General features: G+C 47.9%; 1 protein-coding gene across 1 annotated transcript in view; it reads right to left on the reverse strand.

Annotated features, from left to right (window-relative positions):
• LOC137364330 (dynein axonemal heavy chain 6-like) overlaps positions 1-20,271 on the reverse strand; it is a 1,069,890-nt gene that overhangs the window by 100,573 nt on the left and 949,046 nt on the right. The window contains exon 32 of the mRNA XM_068027612.1: positions 17,479-17,675. Coding sequence (XP_067883713.1) covers positions 17,479-17,675 — 197 coding nt within the window. The remainder of the gene's footprint in view (positions 1-17,478; positions 17,676-20,271) is intronic.

Consider the following 20,271-nt stretch of genomic DNA (forward strand, 5'->3'; position numbering starts at 1 on the left):
CCTCACTGTGGAGGCATCCTCAAAGGTGTTCATGAAATTAAAAGCTGAGGAGGATTGAAAGCAGTAAGGCCCTTTGGAGTGGAGGGGAAATCCCTCTGGAGGATTAGTTTGGGATGTGGGTGTGGCCTTTCAAGCCTGCAGCCCCATCATTGGGCATGGAGCCTCTTGCTCCGATGACTCTCCCTGTCCAGACTGCGAGAGGGAGGCCGTCTCCATTGAGCTGGTGGCTTTGACACATGGCAGCGGCCACTCCTCCAGCGGCAAAATACCAGCAAGGCCGCAAAATCAGACTTGATTGGACCCTTAACGATGATAAATGACCACCTGCCTCCGTTGTGCGGGCAGCTGTTCCAGTTCCCCGGCCACTCCTGGAAAACATCCCTGGCGGTGAGAATGAGTCCGGGAGCCATCCCAACACAGCTCCAGTCTATTTTCCCAGCCCCACTGCCTCCAACCTGTCTCCACGGGCCGTGCAAAGTCAGCCATTTGTGGACTCCTCACAGCTTACTTTCCCACCTAGCTTTGTACAGTCAGCAAACGTGAATATATTGCAATCTGTCCCTTCATCTAAGTCATTAATCTAGATTGTAAGTAGCTGAGGCCCCAGCATTGATCCTTGCAGTACTCCCATTAGATACAGCCTCCTAACCTGAAAATGTCCCGTTTATTCATAGAACATAGAACATAGAACATACAGCACAGAACAGGCCCTTCGGCCCACAATGTTGTGCCGATCCTTTGTCCTCTGTCAAGGACAATTTAATCTATACCCCATCATTCTCCTTTATCCATATACCTATCCAAAAGCCTTTTGAAAGTCCCTAAAGTTTCTGACTCAACAACTTCCCCGGGCAAGGCATTCCATGCCTCGACCACTCTCTGGGTAAAGAACCTTCCCCTGACATCCCCCTTATATCTCCCACCCTTCACCTTAAATTTATGACCCCTTGTAACGCTTTGCTCCACCCGGGGAAAAAGTTTCTGACTGTCTACCCTATCTATTCCCCTGATCATCTTATAAACCTCTATCATGTCACCCCTCATCCTTCTCCTTTCTAATGAGAAGAGGCCTAGAATGTTCAGCCTTTCCTCGTAAGACTTATTCTCCATTCCAGGCAACATCCTGGTAAATCTCCTCTGCACCCTCTCCAAGGCTTCCACATCCTTCCTAAAATGAGGCGACCAGAACTGCACACAGTACTCCAAATGCTATGCTCTTTTCTGTCCTTTAGTCAATCTTCTATCCTTACGAATATACTACCTTCAACCCCAAGAGCCCTTGTCTTCTGCAACAACATTTCATGTTGCATCTTACCAAATGTCTATTGAAAATTCAAATGTACGAAATCCACTACTTGCTGTTACATTACAGAGTATTACCTGACTCATGGTGAGACTCCCACTGTGGAGACCTGCTGCTAATATATAACAAAATGCTATAAAATATTATGAAATATATTTGAGCATCCCTAATTTTAATCACTCCGCCATTGGTGACCGTGCCTTCAGCTGCCTGGGCCCAAAGCTCTGGAATCCCCTCCCTAAACCTCTCTCTCTCTCTCTCTCTCTCTCTCACTTTCCTCCTTTAAGACACTCCTTAAAACCTATCTCTTTGACCAAGCTTTTGGAGAACGCTCCTAATATCTCCTTATGTGAATGCTGCATAATGATAGTTCTATAATCTTTACCATTCATATAAAAGCAGCAGCAAGCATCAACTGAATGGTGTATTAACAACAATTTGGATTTATATAGCACCTTTAAAGTAACAAAATGTCCCAAGGTGCTTCATATAATTTAAAATATGACACTGAGCCACATCAGGCAATATTAGAACAGGTGACCAAAAGCTTGGTCAATTAGGTAGCTTTTAAGGAGTGTCTTTAAGGAAGAAAGTGAGGTGCAGAGGTAGAGAGGTATCGGGAGGCAATTCCAGAGCTCAGGGCCGAGGCAACTGAAGTCATAACTGCCAGTGGTGGAGCAATTCAAATCAGGGATGCTCAAGAGGCTGCAATTCGATGAGTGCAGATATCTCGGAGGGTTGTGGGGCTGCAGGAGATTACAGAGGTTGGGAGGGGTGAGGCCATGGAGGGATTTGAAATCAAGGATGAGAATTTTAAAACCAAGATGTTGCTTGACCAGGAGCCAGTGTAGGTCAGTGAGCACAGGGGGTGATAGGTTGATGGGATTCGATATGAGTTCGGACACGAGCAAAAGAGTTTTGGACAACTTCAAGTTTACAATGGGTAGAATGTGGAGAGCAGCCAGGAGAGCATTAGAATAGTCAAGTCTAGAGTAACAAAGGCATGGATGAGGTTTTCAGCAGCAGATGAGCTGAGGCAGGGCTGAAGTTGGGTATCCCAGATGATCAATGTCCCCCCCCCCCCCACCCCAATGAACCCCCCTCTACCAGGAAGAAACCTTGGTGGGGTTCAGGTTTGAGCTCCAGGCTGTGCTGTTAGCTGTTCTCAGCTGCAGTAGCATTTGGGGGGATGGAGGGGTGAGTGGGGTGGGTAGCTACTGTTTGCGTCAGTGTCTCTGGGGTGAGGATGGATAGAGGTATGTCTGTGTGAACACTGGGTTAGGACATGAGCAGGTTCAGTTGTGATGCTCTCGGGAAAGCAGGACCAGGCTGGGGCTCTTTTTCTCTAGAAAAGAGAAAGCTTAAGAGTGATCTGCTAGCGATCGCTAAGATTACAGAAAGGTTTTGATAGGGTAGCTGTAGAGAAGGTGTTTTCATTTAACATAGAAACAGAGAAAATATACAGCACTGAAGGAGGCCATTGGCCCATTGTGTCTGTGCTGGCTGAAAAAAAGCTATCCAGTCTTTAACTCACTTTCTCGTTCTTGATCCATAGCCCTGTAGGTTACAGATTTCAAGTGCATATCCAATTATTTTTAAATGCAAAGAGGGTTTCTGCTTCTACCACTCTTTCAGGCAGTGAGTTCTAGACCCGAACCATCCTCTGGATGAAAAAACTTTTTCTCAACTCCCCTCTAATCCTCTGCCAATTATTTTCAATCTATGTCCCTTGATTATTGACCTCTCTGCTAATGGGAATTGGTCTAGGAACATAGGAGCAGGAATAGGCCATTCGGTCCTCCACCATTCAATAAGATCATGGCTGATCTGGTTGTCGTCTCATATCCATTTTCCTGTCTGCCCCCCAAAACCCTTGATTCCCTTGGCTATCAAAAACCCAACTAACTCAGCCTGGAAAAAATTGAATGAACCAGCCTCCACTGCTTTCTGGGGTAGAGAATTCCAAAGATTCACAACCCTTTGAGTGAAGTAATTTCTCCTCATCTCAGTCCTGAATGTTTGGCCCCTTATCCTGAGACTGTGCCCCCGTGTTTTACATTCCCCAACCAGCGGAAATAATCTCTCTCTGTCTACCCTATCCAGCAACTTTAAAATCTTATATGCTTCAATGAGATCACCTCTCATTCTTCTAAACTCCAGAGAATATACTTAGTCTCTCATCATCGGACAACCCCCTCATCCCAGGGACTAATTTAGTAAATCTTCGCTGCACTGCCTCCAGTGCAAGTATATCCTTTCTTAAATGCGGAGACCAAAACTACACACAGTATTCCAGATGTGGTCTCACCAAAACAACTGTAGCAAGACTTCTTTATTCCTGTACTCCAATCCCCTGGCAATAAAAGCCAGCATGCCATTTGCCTTCCGAATTGCTTGCTGTACCTGCATGTTAACATTCTGCATTCCTTGTACAAGCACACCCAAGTCTCTTTGAACATCAACACTTACAAGTTTCACCCCTTTTAAAAAATATTCTACTTTTCTATTCTTATGACCAAAGTAACTTCACACTTCCCTACATTATATTCTATCCACCATCTTGTTGCCCACTCACTTAACCTGTCTATATCTCTTTGCAGCCTCTCTGTGTCCTCCCTGCAGCTTACCTTTCCACCGAGTTTTGTATCATCAGCAAACTTAGACATATCACCCTCTGTCTCTTCATCGAAATCATTAATATAGATTGTAAATAGCTGAGACCCCAGCACTGATCCTTGTGGCACTCCACTATTTACTGTCTGCCAACTTGAAAATGTCCCTTTTACAGCCACTCATTGCTTCCTGGCTGTTAACCAATCATCTATCCATGCTAATATATTACCACCAACTCCATGATCCCTTATCTTGCCTATTAACCTTTAGTGTGGCACCTTATCCAATGCCTTTTCTCAATCTAGGTATACACATCTACTGGTTCCCCTTCATCTAACCTACTAGTTACATCCTCAAAAAACTCTAATAAATCTTTCAGACAGGATTTCCCTTTGGTAAAACCATGCTGACTTGATTTGATTTAGAGATACAGCACTGAAACAGGAAGTCTGTGCCGACCATTAACCACCCATTTATACTAATCCTACACTAATCCATATTCCTACCACATCCCCACCTGTCCCTATATTTCCCTACCACCTACCTATACTAGGAGCAATTTATAATGGCCAATTTACCTATCAACCTGCAAGTCTTTTGGCTGTGGGAGGAAACCGGAGCACCCGGAGAAAACCCACACAGACACAGGGAGAACTTGCAAACTCCACACAGGCAGTACCCAGAATTGAACCCGGGTCGCTAGAGCTATGAGGCTGCGGTGCTAACCACTGCGCCACTGTGCCGCCCTTGTTCTAATCATACTGTGGTGCCCTTGTTCTAATCATACTGTGCTTTTCTAAATGCAATGTTAAGACTTCCTTAATAATAAATTCCAGCAGTTTCCCAATGACTGATGTTAGGCTAGCTGGCCTGTAGTTCCCTGTTTTCTCTCTCCCTCCTTTCTTGAAAAGTGATGTAACATTTGCCAACTTCCAATTAGTTAATTTATAATTAATTATAATAATAAATTAATAATAATTAATAAAAATTAAACACTATTTCCCTTTCACAAAACCATGTTGACTCTGCCTGATCCCATTATGATTTTTTAAGAATCCTTCTATAACTTCCTTAATAATAGATTCCAGCATTTTCCCAATGACAGATGTTAGGCTAACTAGCCTATAGTTTCCTGCTTTCTGTCTCCCTCCTTTCTTGAATAGAGGTGTTACATCTGCTATTTTCCAATCCACTGGGACCCTCGCAGGATTTAAGAAATTTTGGAAGATTTATAACCAAATGCATCCACTATCTCTACAGCTACTTCTTTTAAGGCCCCAGGATGCGGACTCTAATAGTTTTCCCAGTACCTTTTTCCTGGTGATGGTGATTGTTTTAAGTTCCTCCCTCCCTTTCACCTCTTGATTTTTAAGTATCTTTGGGAAGTTTTCTAAGTCTTCTACAGTGAAAACAGACACAAAATACCTGTTCAGCATCTTTGCCATTTCCTTGTTTGCCATTGTCAATTTCCCAGCCTCATTCTCTAAGGGAGTAACACTAGCTTTCATTACTCTTTTCCTATTTAAATACTGTAGAAACTCTTACTATCCATTTTTATATTACTGGCTAGTTTTCTCTCATACTCTACTTTTTCCCTCTTTATTATTTTTAGAGTCATTCTTCGCTGGTTCTCAAAATCCATAAAATCTTCTGACCGACCACTAATCTTTGCAGATTTGTACAGTGTTTCTTTCAATTTCATACTATCCTTAACTTTCTTATTTAGCCACAGATGATGCATCCTTCTCAAAGAATCTTTCTTTCACACTGGGATAAATTTTTTTTATTCATTCATGGGATGTGGGCGTCACTGGCCAGACCAGCATTTATTGCCCATCCCTAATTGCCCTTGAGAAGGTGGTGGTGAGCTGTCTGAACCACTGCAGTCCATGTGGGGTAGGTAGACCCACAGTGCTGTTAGGAAGGGAGTTCCAGGATTTTGACCCAGTGACAGTGAAGGAACGGCGATATAGTTCCAAGTCAGGATGGTGTGTGACTTGGAGGGGAACTTGCAGGTGGTGGTGTTCACATGTATTTGCTGCTCTTGTCCTTCTAGTTGGTAGAGGTCGTGGGTTTGGAAGGTGCTGTCGAAGGAGCCTTGGTGCATTGCTGCAGTGCATCTTGTAGATGATACACACAGCTGCCACTGTGCGTCGGTGGTGGAGGGAGTGAATGTTTGTAGATGGGGTGCCAATCAAGTGGGCTGCTTTGTCCTGGATGGTGTCGAGCTGCTTGAGTGTTGTTGGAGCTGCACCCATCCAGGCAAGTGGAGAGTATTCCATCACACTCCTGACTTGTGCCTTGTAGATGGTGGACAGGCTTTGGGGAGTCAGTAGGTGAGTTACTCGCCTCAGAATTCCTAGCCTCTGACCTGCTCTTGTAGCCACGGTATTTATATGGCTACTCCAGTTCAGTTTCTGGTCAATGGTAACCTGTTGGATGTTGTTAGTGGGGGATTCAGCGATGGTAATGTCATTGAATGTCAAGGGGAGATTGTTAGATTCTGTCTTGTTGGAGATGGTCATTGCCTGGCACTTGTGTGGCGCGAATGTTACTTGCCACTTATCAGCCCAAGCCTGGATATTGTCCAGGTCTTGCTGCATTTCTACACGGACTGCTTCAGTATCTGAGGAGTCATGAATGGTGCTGAACATTGTGCAATCTTCAGCGAACATCCCCACTTCTGACCTTATGATTGAAGGAAGGTCATTGATGAAGCAGCTGAAGATGGTTGGGCCTAGGACACTACCCTGAGGAACTCCTGCAGTGATATCCTGGAGCTCAGATGATTGACCTCCAACAACCACAACCATCTTCCTTTGCGCTTGGTATGACTCCAGCCAGCGGAGGGTTTTCCCCCTGATTCCCATTGACCTCAGTTTTGCTAGGGCTCCTTGATGCCATACTCGGTCAAATCTTTGAGTTATTAATTATTTCCTTAAAAGTCTGGCACTTCATCTCTACTGTCCTATCTTTTAATCTAATTTCCCAGTTCAGTTTAGCTAGCTCTGCCTTCATACCCTTGTAATTACCTTTATTTAGGTTTGAAACACTAGTCTTAGACCCACACTCACCTTCAAACTGAATGTGAAATTCTATCGTGTTATGATCGCTGTCACCTAGAGGCACCTTTACCATGAGATTATTGATTAATCCTGTCTCATTGCACATTACCAGATCTGAAATAGCCTGCTCCCTGGTTAGCTCCAGAACATATTTCTCTAAGAAATTGTCCCGAATACACTCTATGAACTCATTTTCCAGGCTATCTGTACCAATCTGATTCACCTAATATACATGTAGGTTAAAGTCATCCATGATTATTGTGGTACCTTTCTTATACATACCATTTCTTTCTTTCTGTATACTCTGTCCCACAGTGTAACAATTGTTAGGGGGCCATAAACTACTCCCACAAGTGACCTCTTACCTTTCTCATTCCTTATCTCTACCCAAACCTATTCTACATCTTGCTCTTTTGAGCTAATATCATCTCTCACTACTGTACTAATGACATCCTTAATTACTGAAGCTATCCCACCACCTTTTCCTAGCTTTCTGTCCTTTCAAAATGTCAAATACCCTTCAATGTTTAGGTCCCAGCCTTGGTCACCTTGCAACCATGTCTCTGTCATGATTATCAGGTCATATATATATATTTCTATTGGTGCTAATAATTCATCCATTTTGTTACGAATGCTGCATGCATTCAGATACAGAGCCTTTAACTCTGTCTTTTTACCATTTCTGCAATCTCTGGCCTTATCTGCTGGAGTTCTTTTACGTTTTTACACTTTGTCTTTTCCTGCCACACTCTGATTATCATTATCCAAATCACTCTCCTGCTCTATTACCTCGTTTCCCTTTGATTTACCACATCTCCTCTGACATGATCCCTTCCCTCCACTGTTTAGCTTAAAGCCCTCTCTACCACTCTGGTTATACGACTTGCTAGAATACTGGTCCCAGCAGGGGTCAGGTAAAGACTGTTCCAACTGTACAGCTCCCACTTTCCCCAGGACTGGTGCCAGTGCCCCATGAATCAAAACCCATTTCTCCCACACCAGTCTTTGAGCCATGCATTCATCTCTCTAATCTTATTTCCCCTATGCCAATCCACTTGATTTAGGCCTCTCATAATTTTATACACCTCAATTAAACCTCCCCTCAACCGCCTCCTATCCAAAGCAAACAACCCCAGCCTATCCAATCTTTCCTCATAGCTAAAGTTCTCCTTTCATGGCAACACCTTGTAAATCTTCTTTGTACAATCTCTAGTGTGATCACATCCTTCCTGCAATGCAGAGGCCAGAACTGTATGCAGTACTCTATAGCTGTGGTCTAACTCCTGTTCTATACATTTTTAGCATAACCTCCCTGCTCTTATACTCGGCCTCGACCAATAAAGGAAAGTATCCCTCTGACCTTCTTTACAATGTGGGGAGAATGGGTTTCAATTCATGGGGTACTGGCACCAATACTGGGGAAAGAGGGAGCTATTCCATTGGGATGAGCTCCACTAAAACTAGGCTGGGATCAGTGTCCTGGCAAATTGTATAACCAGGGCTGTGGATAGGGCGTTAAAATAAAATAGATGGAGGAGGAGGAGTCAAGTGAAGGGAGATCTAGAGAAAAGTCGAAGCAATACAGCAACGGAGCAATTTGGATAAAGACAAGCAGAGTGGGACAGGAAGAGACAAAGAGTTTAACGATAATAGTGTTAAACTAATAAGGTCCATACAAAGAAGATTAGTAAATAAAACTAAATGCTCTTTATCTGAATGAGCGAAGCATTTGTAATAAGATATATGAAATAGTGGTACAAATAGGGTTAAATGGTGCAGACCAGATCACCATTACAGAGATAAGAATACAAGGTGACCAAGTTTTGTAAATAAATATTCCAGAGTACACAGCATTTCAAAAAGACCTGCAGAATGGAAAAGGAGGAGGAGCCCTGATAGTAAAGAAAGATATAAGGACTGCAGTCCTTGGCTCAGAAGGTCAGGAAGTAGAATCAGTATGGGTAAGGATCAGGAATAACAAGGGTCAGAAAGTGCTGATGGGAGTAGTTTACAGGCCCCCTAACAGTAGAATCATAGAATCATAGAATGGTTACAGCACAGAAGGAGGCCATTCGGCCGGCCATGTCCTTGCTAGCTCTCAGCGAGAGCAATCAGCTCGTCACACTCCCCTGCCTTTTCCCCTTAGCTCTGCAATCCAGATCCTAAACACTGACTGAATCTGCCTCCACCACACTCTCAGACAGTGCAATCCAGATCGTAAACACTCACTGAATCTGCCTCCACCTCACTCTCAGGCAGTGCAATCCAGATCCTAAACACTCACTGAATCTGCTTCCGCCACACTCTCAGGCAGTGCATTCCAGATCCTAAACACTCACTGAACCTGCCTCCACCACACTCTCAGGCAGTGCGTTCCAGATCAAAAGCACTCACTGAATCTGCCTCCACCACACTCTCAGACAGTGCAATCCAGATCCTAACCACTCACTGAATCTGCCTCCACCACACTCTCAGGCAGTGCATTCCAGATCCTAAACACTCACTGAACCTGCCTCCACCACACTCTCAGGCAGTGGAATCCAGATCCTAAACACTCACTGAATCTGCCTCCACCACACTCTCAGGCAGTGCGTTCCAGATCAAAAGCACTCACTGAATCTGCCTCCACCACACTCTCAGACAGTGCAATCCAGATCCTAACCACTCACTGAATCTGCCTCCACCACACTCTCAGACAGTGCAATCCAGATCCTAAACACTCACTGAACCTGCCTCCACCACACTCTCAGGCAGTGCAATCCAGATCCTAAACACTCACTGAATCTGCCTCCACCACACTCTCAGACAGTGCAATCCAGATCCTAAACACTCACTGAATCTGCCTCCACCACACTCTCAGACAGTGCAATCCAGATCCTAACCACTCACTGAATCTGCCTCCACCACACTCTCAGGCAGTGCATTCCAGATCCTAAACACTCACTGAATCTGCCTCCACCACACTCTCAGACAGTGCAATCCAGATCCTAAACACTCACTGAACCTGCCTCCACCACACTCTCAGGCAGTGCATTCCAGATCCTAAACACTCACTGAACCTGCCTCCACCACACTCTCAGGCAGTGCATTCCAGATCCTAAACACTCACTGAACCTGCCTCCACCACACTCTCAGGCAGTGCGTTCCAGATCCTAAACACTCACTGAATCTGCCTCCACCACACTCTCAGGCAGTGCATTCCAGATCCTAAACACTCACTGAACCTACCTCCACCGCACTCTCAGACAGTGCATTCCAGATCCTAAACACTCACTGAACCTGCCTCCACCACACTCTCAGACAGTGCAATCCAGATCCTAACCACTCACTGAACCTGCCTCCACCACACTCTCAGGCAGTGCATTCCAGATCCTAAACACTCACTGAACCTGCCTCCACCGCACTCTCATACAATGCAATACAGATCCTAAACACTCACTGAACCTGCCTCCACCACACTCTCAGACAGTGCAATCCAGATCCTAAACACTCACTGAATCTGCCTCCACCACACTCTCAGGCAGTGCATTCCAGATCCTAAACACTCACTGAATCTGCCTCCACCACACTCTCAGACAGTGCATTCCAGATCCTAAACACTCACTGAACCTGCCTCCACCACACTCTCAGGCAGTGCATTCCAGATCCTAAACACTCACTGAACCTGCCTCCACCACACTCTCAGGCAGTGCATTCCAGATCCTAAACACTCACTGAACCTGCCTCCACCACACTCTCAGGCAGTGCATTCCAGATCCTAAACACTCACTGAACCTGCCTCCACCACACTCTCAGGCAGTGCATTCCAGATCCTAAACACTCACTGAATCTGCCTCCACCACACTCTCAGACAGTGCATTCCAGATCCGAAACACTCACTGAATCTGCCTCCACCACACTCTCAGGCAGTGCATTCCAGATCCTAAACACTCACTGAACCTACCTCCACCGCACTCTCAGACAGTGCATTCCAGATCCTAAACACTCACTGAACCTGCCTCCACCACACTCTCAGGCAGTGCATTCCAGATCCTAAACACTCACTGAACCTGCCTCCACCACACTCTCAGGCAGTGCATTCCAGATCCTAAACACTCACTGAACCTGCCTCCACCACACTCTCAGACAATGCAATCCAGATCCGAAACACTCACTGAACCTGCCTCCACCACACTCTCAGGCAGTGCATTCCAGATCCTAAACACTCACTGAACCTGCCTCCACCACACTCTCAGACAGTGCAATCCAGATCCTAAACACTCACTGAACCTGCCTCCACCACACTCTCAGGCAGTGCATTCCAGATCCTAAACACTCACTGAACCTGCCTCCACCACACTCTCAGACAGTGCAATCCAGATCCGAAACACTGACTGAATCTGCCTCCACCACACTCTCAGGCAGTGCATTCCAGATCCTAAACACTCACTGAACCTGCCTCCACCGCACTCTCATACAATGCAATACAGATCCTAAACACTCACTGAACCTGCCTCCACCACACTCTCAGACAGTGCAATCCAGATCCTAAACACTCACTGAATCTGCCTCCACCACACTCTCAGGCAGTGCATTCCAGATCCTAAACACTCACTGAATCTGCCTCCACCACACTCTCAGACAGTGCATTCCAGATCCTAAACACTCACTGAACCTGCCTCCACCACACTCTCAGGCAGTGCATTCCAGATCCTAAACACTCACTGAACCTGCCTCCACCACACTCTCAGGCAGTGCATTCCAGATCCTAAACACTCACTGAACCTGCCTCCACCACACTCTCAGGCAGTGCATTCCAGATCCTAAACACTCACTGAACCTGCCTCCACCACACTCTCAGGCAGTGCATTCCAGATCCTAAACACTCACTGAATCTGCCTCCACCACACTCTCAGACAGTGCATTCCAGATCCGAAACACTCACTGAATCTGCCTCCACCACACTCTCAGGCAGTGCATTCCAGATCCTAAACACTCACTGAACCTACCTCCACCGCACTCTCAGACAGTGCATTCCAGATCCTAAACACTCACTGAACCTGCCTCCACCACACTCTCAGGCAGTGCATTCCAGATCCTAAACACTCACTGAACCTGCCTCCACCACACTCTCAGGCAGTGCATTCCAGATCCTAAACACTCACTGAACCTGCCTCCACCACACTCTCAGACAATGCAATCCAGATCCGAAACACTCACTGAACCTGCCTCCACCACACTCTCAGGCAGTGCATTCCAGATCCTAAACACTCACTGAACCTGCCTCCACCACACTCTCAGACAGTGCAATCCAGATCCTAAACACTCACTGAACCTGCCTCCACCACACTCTCAGGCAGTGCATTCCAGATCCTAAACACTCACTGAACCTGCCTCCACCACACTCTCAGACAGTGCAATCCAGATCCGAAACACTGACTGAATCTGCCTCCACCACACTCTCAGGCAGTGCATTCCAGATCCTAAACACTCACTGAACCTGCCTCCACCACACTCTCAGACAATGCAATCCAGATCCTAAACACTCACTGAACCTGCCTCCACCACACTCTCAGACAGTGCAATCCAGATCCGAAACACTGACTGAACCTGCCTCCACCACACTCTCAGGCAGTGCATTCCAGATCCTAAACACTCACTGAACCTGCCTCCACCACACTCTCAGACAGTGCAATCCAGATCCTAACCACTCACTGAACCTGCCTCCACCACACTCTCAGGCAGTGCATTCCAGATCCTAAACACTCACTGAACCTGCCTCCACCGCACTCTCATACAATGCAATACAGATCCTAAACACTCACTGAACCTGCCTCCACCACACTCTCAGACAGTGCAATCCAGATCCGAAACACTGACTGAACCTGCCTCCACCACACTCTCAGGCAGTGCATTCCAGATCCTAAACACTCACTGAACCTGCCTCCACCACACTCTCAGACAGTGCAATCCAGATCCTAACCACTCACTGAACCTGCCTCCACCACACTCTCAGGCAGTGCATTCCAGATCCTAAACACTCACTGAACCTGCCTCCACCGCACTCTCATACAATGCAATACAGATCCTAAACACTCACTGAACCTGCCTCCACCACACTCTCAGGCAGTGCATTCCAGATCCTAAACACTCACTGAACCTGCCTCCACCACACTCTCAGACAGTGCAATCCAGATCCTAAACATTCACTGAACCTGCCTCCACCACACTCTCAGGCAGTGCAATCCAGATCCTAAACACTCACTGAATCTGCCTCCACCACACTCTCAGGCAGTGCATTCCAGATCCTAAACACTCACTGAACCTGCCTCCACCACACTCTCAGACAGTGCAATCCAGATCCTAACCACTCACTGAACCTGCCTCCACCACACTCTCAGGCAGTGCAATCCAGATCCTAAACACTCACTGAACCTGCCTCCACCACACTCTCAGGCAGTGCAATCCAGATCCTAACCATTCACTGAATCTGCCTCCACCACACTCTCAGACAGTGCATTCCAGATCCTAAACACTCACTGAATCTGCCTCCACCACACTCTCAGGCAGTGCATTCCAGATCCTAAACACTCACTGAATCTGCCTCCACCACACTCTCAGGCAGTGCATTCCAGATCCTAAACACTCACTGAACCTGCCTCCACCACACTCTCAGGCAGTGCATTCCAGATCCTAATCACACACTGAATCTGCCTCCACCACACTCTCAGGCAGTGCATTCCAGATCCTAAACACTCACTGAACCTGCCTCCACCACACTCTCAGGCAGTGCATTCCAGATCCTAATCACACACTGAATCTGCCTCCACCACACTCTCAGGCAGTGCATTCCAGATCCTAAACACTCACTGAACCTGCCTCCACCACACTCTCAGGCAGTGCATTCCAGATCCTAATCACACACTGAACCTGCCTCCACCACACTCTCAGACAGTGCAATCCAGATCCTAAACACTCACTGAACCTGCCTCCACCACACTCTCAGACAGTGCAATCCAGATCCTAAATACTCACTGAACCTGCCTCCACCACACTCTCAGGCAGTGCATTCCAGATCCTAAACACTCACTGAATCTGCCTCCACCACACTCTCAGACAATGCAATCCAGATCCTAAACACTCACTGAATCTGCCTCCACCACACTCTCAGGCAGTGCATTCCAGATCCTAAACACTCACTGAATCTGCCTCCACCACACTCTCAGACAATGCAATCCAGATCCTAAACACTCACTGAATCTGCCTCCACCACACTCTCAGGCAGTGCATTCCAGATCCTAAACACTCACTGAACCTGCCTCCACCACACTCTCAGGCAGTGCATTCCAGATCCTAACCACTCACTGAATCTGCCTCCACCACACTCTCAGGCAGTGCATTCCAGATCCTAAACACTCACTGAACCTGCCTCCACCACACTCTCAGGCAGTGCATTCCAGATCCTAACCACTCACTGAACCTGCCTCCACCACACTCTCAGACAATGCAATCCAGATCCTAAACACTCACTGAACCTGCCTCCACCACACTCTCAGGCAGTGCATTCCAGATCCTAAACACTCACTGAACCTGCCTCCACCACACTCTCAGGCAGAGCATTCCAGATCCTAACCACTCACTGAACCTGCCTCCACCACACTCTCAGACAATGCAATCCAGATCCTAAACACTCACTGAACCTGCCTCCACCACACTCTCAGACAGTGCAATCCAGATCCTAAACACTCACTGAACCTGCCTCCACCACACTCTCAGGCAGTGCATTCCAGATCCTAAACACTCACTGAACCTGCCTCCACCACACTCTCAGACAGTGCAATCCAGATCCTAAACACTCACTGAATCTGCCTCCACCACACTCTCAGGCAGTGCATTCCAGATCCTAAACACTCACTGAACCTCCCTCCACCACACTCTCAGGCAGTGCATTCCAGATCCTAAACACTCACTGAACCTGCCTCCACCACACTCTCAGGCAGTGCATTCCAGATCCTAAACACTCACTGAACCTGCCTCCACCACACTCTCAGGCAGAGCATTCCAGATCCTAAACACTCACTGAACCTGCCTCCACCACACTCTCAGGCAGTGCAATCCAGATCCTAAACACTCACTGAATCTGCCTCCACCACACTCTCAGGCAATGTGTTCCAGATCCTAAACACTCACTGAATCTGCCTCCACCACACTCTCAGGCAGTGCATTCCAGATCCTAAACACTCACTGAATCTGCCTCCACCACACTCTCAGGCAGTGCAATCCAGATCCTAAACACTCACTGAATCTGCCTCCACCACACTCTCAGACAGTGCAATCCAGATCCTAACCACTCACTGAATCTGCCTCCACCACACTCTCAGACAGTGCATTCCAGATCCTAAACACTCACTGAACCTGCCTCCACCACACTCTCAGACAGTGCATTCCAGATCCTAAACACTCACTGAACCTGCCTCCACCACACTCTCAGGCAGTGCATTCCAGATCCTAAACACTCACTGAATCTGCCTCCACCACACTCTCAGACAGTGCAATCCAGATCCTAAACACTCACTGAACCTGCCTCCACCACACTCTCAGGCAGTGCAATCCAGATCCTAAACACTCACTGAACCTGCCTCCACCACACTCTCAGACAGTGCATTCCAGATCCTAAACACTCACTGAACCTGCCTCCACCACACTCTCAGGCAGTGCATTTCAGATCCTAACCACTCACTGAACCTGCCTCCACCACACTCTCAGACAGTGCATTCCAGATCCTAAACACTCACTGAACCTGCCTCCACCACACTCTCAGACAGTGCATTCCAGATCCTAAACACTCACTGAACCTGCCTCCACCACACTCTCAGGCAGTGCATTCCAGATCCTAAACACTCACTGAACCTGCCTCCACCACACTCTCAGGCAGAGCATTCCAGATCCTAAACACTCACTGAACCTGCCTCCACCACACTCTCAGGCAGTGCAATCCAGATCCTAAACACTCACTGAATCTGCCTCCACCACACTCTCAGGCAATGTGTTCCAGATCCTAAACACTCACTGAATCTGCCTCCACCACACTCTCAGGCAGTGCATTCCAGATCCTAAACACTCACTGAATCTGCCTCCACCACACTCTCAGGCAGTGCAATCCAGATCCTAAACACTCACTGAATCTGCCTCCACCACACTCTCAGACAGTGCAATCCAGATCCTAACCACTCACTGAATCTGCCTCCACCACACTCTCAGGCAGTGCATTCCAGATCCTAACCATTCACTGAATCTGCCTCCACCACACTCTCAGGCAGTGCAATCCAGATCCTAACCATTCACTGAATCTGCCTCCACCACACTCTCAGGCAGTGCATTCCAGATCCTAACCACTCACTGAATCTGCCTCCACCACACTCTCAGGCAGTGCAATCCAGATCCTAACCATTCACTGAATCTGCCTCCACCACACTCTCAGGCAGTGCATTCCAGATCCTAACCACTCACTGAATCTGCCTCCACCACACTCTCAGGCAGTGCATTCCAGATCCTAAACACTCACTGAATCTGCCTCCACCACACTCTCAGGCAGTGCATTCCAGATCCTAAACACTCACTGAATCTGCCTCCACCACACTCTCAGACTGTGCAATCCAGATCCTAACCACTCACTGAATCTGCCTCCACCACACTCTCAGGCAGTGCAATCCAGATCCTAAACACTCACTGCGTCAAAATGTTTTCCTCATGTCGGCTTCTGTTTCTTTTGCCAATCATTTTGAATCGGTGTTCTCTGGTTCTCGACCCTTCTATCAATGGGAACAGTTTCGCCCTGTCTAATCTGTCCAGACCCCTCATGATTTTGAACACCTCTATGAAATCTCCTCTCAACCTTCTTTTCTCTAAGGAGAACAACAGCAGCTACTCCAATCTGTCCACATAACTGAAGTCCCTCTTCCCTGGAACCATTCTTTTAAATCTTTTCTGTACCCTCTGCAATACCTTCACATCCTTCCTAAAGGGTGGTGCCCAGAGTTGAGCTTGAGCCAATGTTTTATAAAGGCTCACTAGAACTTCCTTGCTTTTTTACTTTATGCCTCCATTTATAAAGCCAAGGATCCCACGTGCCTTATTAACTGCTTTCTCAACCTGACCTGCCACCTTCAATCATTTGTGCACATATACCCCCAGGTCCCTCTGCTCCTGCACCCTCTTTCGAATTATATGCTCGATTTTACACTGCCTCTTCTCGTTCTTCCTACCAACATGCATTGTGAAGTGCCGAACTGTAAACAGTTCTCCAAGTGTGGTCTAACCAAGGTTTGATACAAGCTTCACTTCTTTTTACTCCTATCCTTCTAGAAATGAACCCCAGTGCTTGGATTGTACTATTTTTAATGGCCTTATTAACTTTTAGTGATCTGTGAATCTGTATTCCAAGATCCCTCCCTTCTCCTCCAATCTACTTTCTATATCATGCGATGTAAGATGTCCCAGAAATGTTCAGTAGCTTACCTGCCAAAGCTTGGGCATTTTCATACTGAGAAAGGAGTTGTAGATTTCCTCTAGAGCATCAGTCAGGATGATCTGTCCCTTCACAGCAAGGCACAGGGAGCGAAGTGAGGAACAAATCACCGACAGCAGTCGGTTAAAACGACTGATCTCCTGCCGCAAAATGGTCAGCAATGCCGAGTTTGCGAAGCAATCGTATCCTGGTGAAAATGAGGGAACAGATATTGAGGAAAGTAATAACAGAGTCTAACCTGACAAAGGGAGCTGCTGGTGAACAGAAATAGGAGGCGAAAATCATCTGCAGGCTGAGGCAGTGGTGCACACAGCAGGCGGCAATGAATCTGCAGCTTCTATTACACCAGGCTGAGTTTTCTCTTCCTCACATGATTCCCAGGGGAACCCCTTCAGGAGATAATATATAGTAACAGCACAGGTGGGAATCAGCCAGCAGTTCAGCAGAAACGAGAAAGAAATTGGTCGGGAGCAAGATTGAGATGCGTCAGGGAGCTCAGCTCCAAATATATTAAGTAAGAAAATACAAGAAGGTGTTGGGTGCCCAGCCCACCAGACTGAGCTGGTAGTAATTAAAATTAAACATCACTTTTCAGCTGTGGCTCAGTGAGTAGGAGTCTCACCTCCGAATCAGGAAGGTGTGGGTTCAAAACCCACTCCAAAGACTTGAACCCAAATCTGAGCTGACATTTCAAGTGCAGTGTTTTTTATTTATTCCTGTGATGTGGCAGTCGGTGCCTGGGCCAGCATTTATTGCTCCATCCCTAATTGCTCAAGAACGTGGTGGTGAGCTGCCTTCTTGAACCATTGCAGTCCTTGGGGTATAGGTGCCACAGTGTTATTAGGAAGGGAGTTCCAGAGGGACGGAGGGCCAGTCGCCTTCCCATTGCCCAGAGATCTTCCCAGGGGTGGGATAAGCAAACGACAGCCTTCCACCCAAAGGCCAATTGAGGCCTTTAAATGGTGTGTTAAGGGCCAATTAAAGGCCTCTTCCCACTGCCACTGGGACCTTACCAGAAGCGAGGGAGGCCTAAGCCACGTGGGGAGGATGCCTTGTAAAATGAGATGCCCTCCCTGCGGGCTTCTGTTCTGCAGCGGTTTGCTACAATGGAGTGTCTTGCTGCACCATTTGAGACGGCAGGTAAGAGGCAATCACCTTGCTGAGGATCTGAAGTCACATGTCGGCCAGACCAGGTAAAGACAGCAGATTTCCTTCCCTAAATGACACTGGTGAACAAAATGGGTATTTATGAGAATCTGTCGAAGGGTCAGTATGGAGGGAGTGCTGCACTGTCCAGAGGGTTAGTACTGAGGGAGTGCTGCACTGTCAGAGGGTCAGTACTGAGGGAGTGCTGCACTGTCAGAGGGTCAGTACTGAGAGAACGCTGCCCTGTTGGAGGATCAGTACTGAGGCAGTGCTGCACTGTCAGAGGGTCAGTACTGAGGGAGTGCTGCACTGTCAGAGGGTCAGTAATGAGGGAGTGCTGCACTGTCAGAGGGTCAGTAATGAGGGAGTGCTGCACTGTCGGAAGGGTCAGTACTGAGGGAGTGCTGCACTGTCAGAGGGTCAGTACTGAGGGAGTGCTGCACTGTCAGAGGGTCAGTACTGAGGGCGTGCTGCACTGCCAGAGGGTCAGTACTGAGGGAGTGCTGCACTGTCGGAAGGGTCAGTACTGAGGGAGTGCGGCACTGTCAGAGGGTTAGTACTGAGGGAGTGCTGCACTATCAGAGGGTCAGTACTGAGGGAGTGCTGCCCTGTTGGAGGATCAGTACGGAGGGAGTGCTGCACTGTCAGAGGGTCAGTACTGAGGGAGTGCTGCACTGTCAGAGGGTCAGTACTGAGGGAGTGCTGCCCTGTTGGAGGATCAGTACGGAGGGAGTGCTGCACTTTCAGAGGGTCAGTACTGAGGGAGTGCTGCACTGTCAGAGGGTTAGTACTGAGGGAGTGCTGCACTGTCAGAGGGTCAGTACTGAGAGAGCGCTGCACTGTCAGAGGGTCAGTACTGAGGGAGTGCTGCCCTGTTGGAGGATCAGTACTGAGGGAGTGCTGCCCTGTTGGAGGATCAGTACGGAGGGAGTGCTGCACTGTCAGAGGGTCAGTACTGAGGGAGTGCTGCACTGTCGGAAGGGTCAGTACTGAGGGAGTGCGGCACTGTCGGAGGGTCAGTACTGAGGTAGTGCTGCCCTGTTGGAGGATCAGTACGGAGGGAGTGCTGCACTTTCAGAGGGTCAGTACTGAGGGAGTGCTGCCCTGTTGGAGGATCAGTACGGAGGGAGTGCTGCACTTTCAGAGGGTCAGTACTGAGGGAGTGCTGCACTGTCAGAGGGTTAGTACTGAGGGAGTGCTGCACTGTCAGAGGGTCAGTACTGAGAGAGCGCTGCACTGTCAGAGGGTCAGTACTGAGGGAGTGCTGCCCTGTTGGAGGATCAGTACTGAGGGAGTGCTGCCCTGTTGGAGGATCAGTACGGAGGGAGTGCTGCACTGTCAGAGGGTCAGTACTGAGGGAGTGCTGCACTGTCGGAAGGGTCAGTACTGAGGGAGTGCGGCACTGTCGGAGGGTCAGTACTGAGGTAGTGCTGCCCTGTTGGAGGATCAGTACGGAGGGAGTGCTGCACTGTCAGAGGGTCAGTACTGAGGGAGTGCTGCCCTGTTGGAGGATCAGTACGGAGGGAGTGCTGCACTGTCAGAGGGTCAGTACTGAGGGAGTGCTGCCCTGTTGGAGGATCAGTACGGAGGGAGTGCTGCACTGTCAGAGGGTCAGTACTGAGGGAGTGCGGCACTGT

Source organism: Heterodontus francisci, unplaced genomic scaffold (assembly GCF_036365525.1).
Source record: "Heterodontus francisci isolate sHetFra1 unplaced genomic scaffold, sHetFra1.hap1 HAP1_SCAFFOLD_484, whole genome shotgun sequence".
Lineage (NCBI taxonomy): Eukaryota > Metazoa > Chordata > Chondrichthyes > Heterodontiformes > Heterodontidae > Heterodontus > Heterodontus francisci.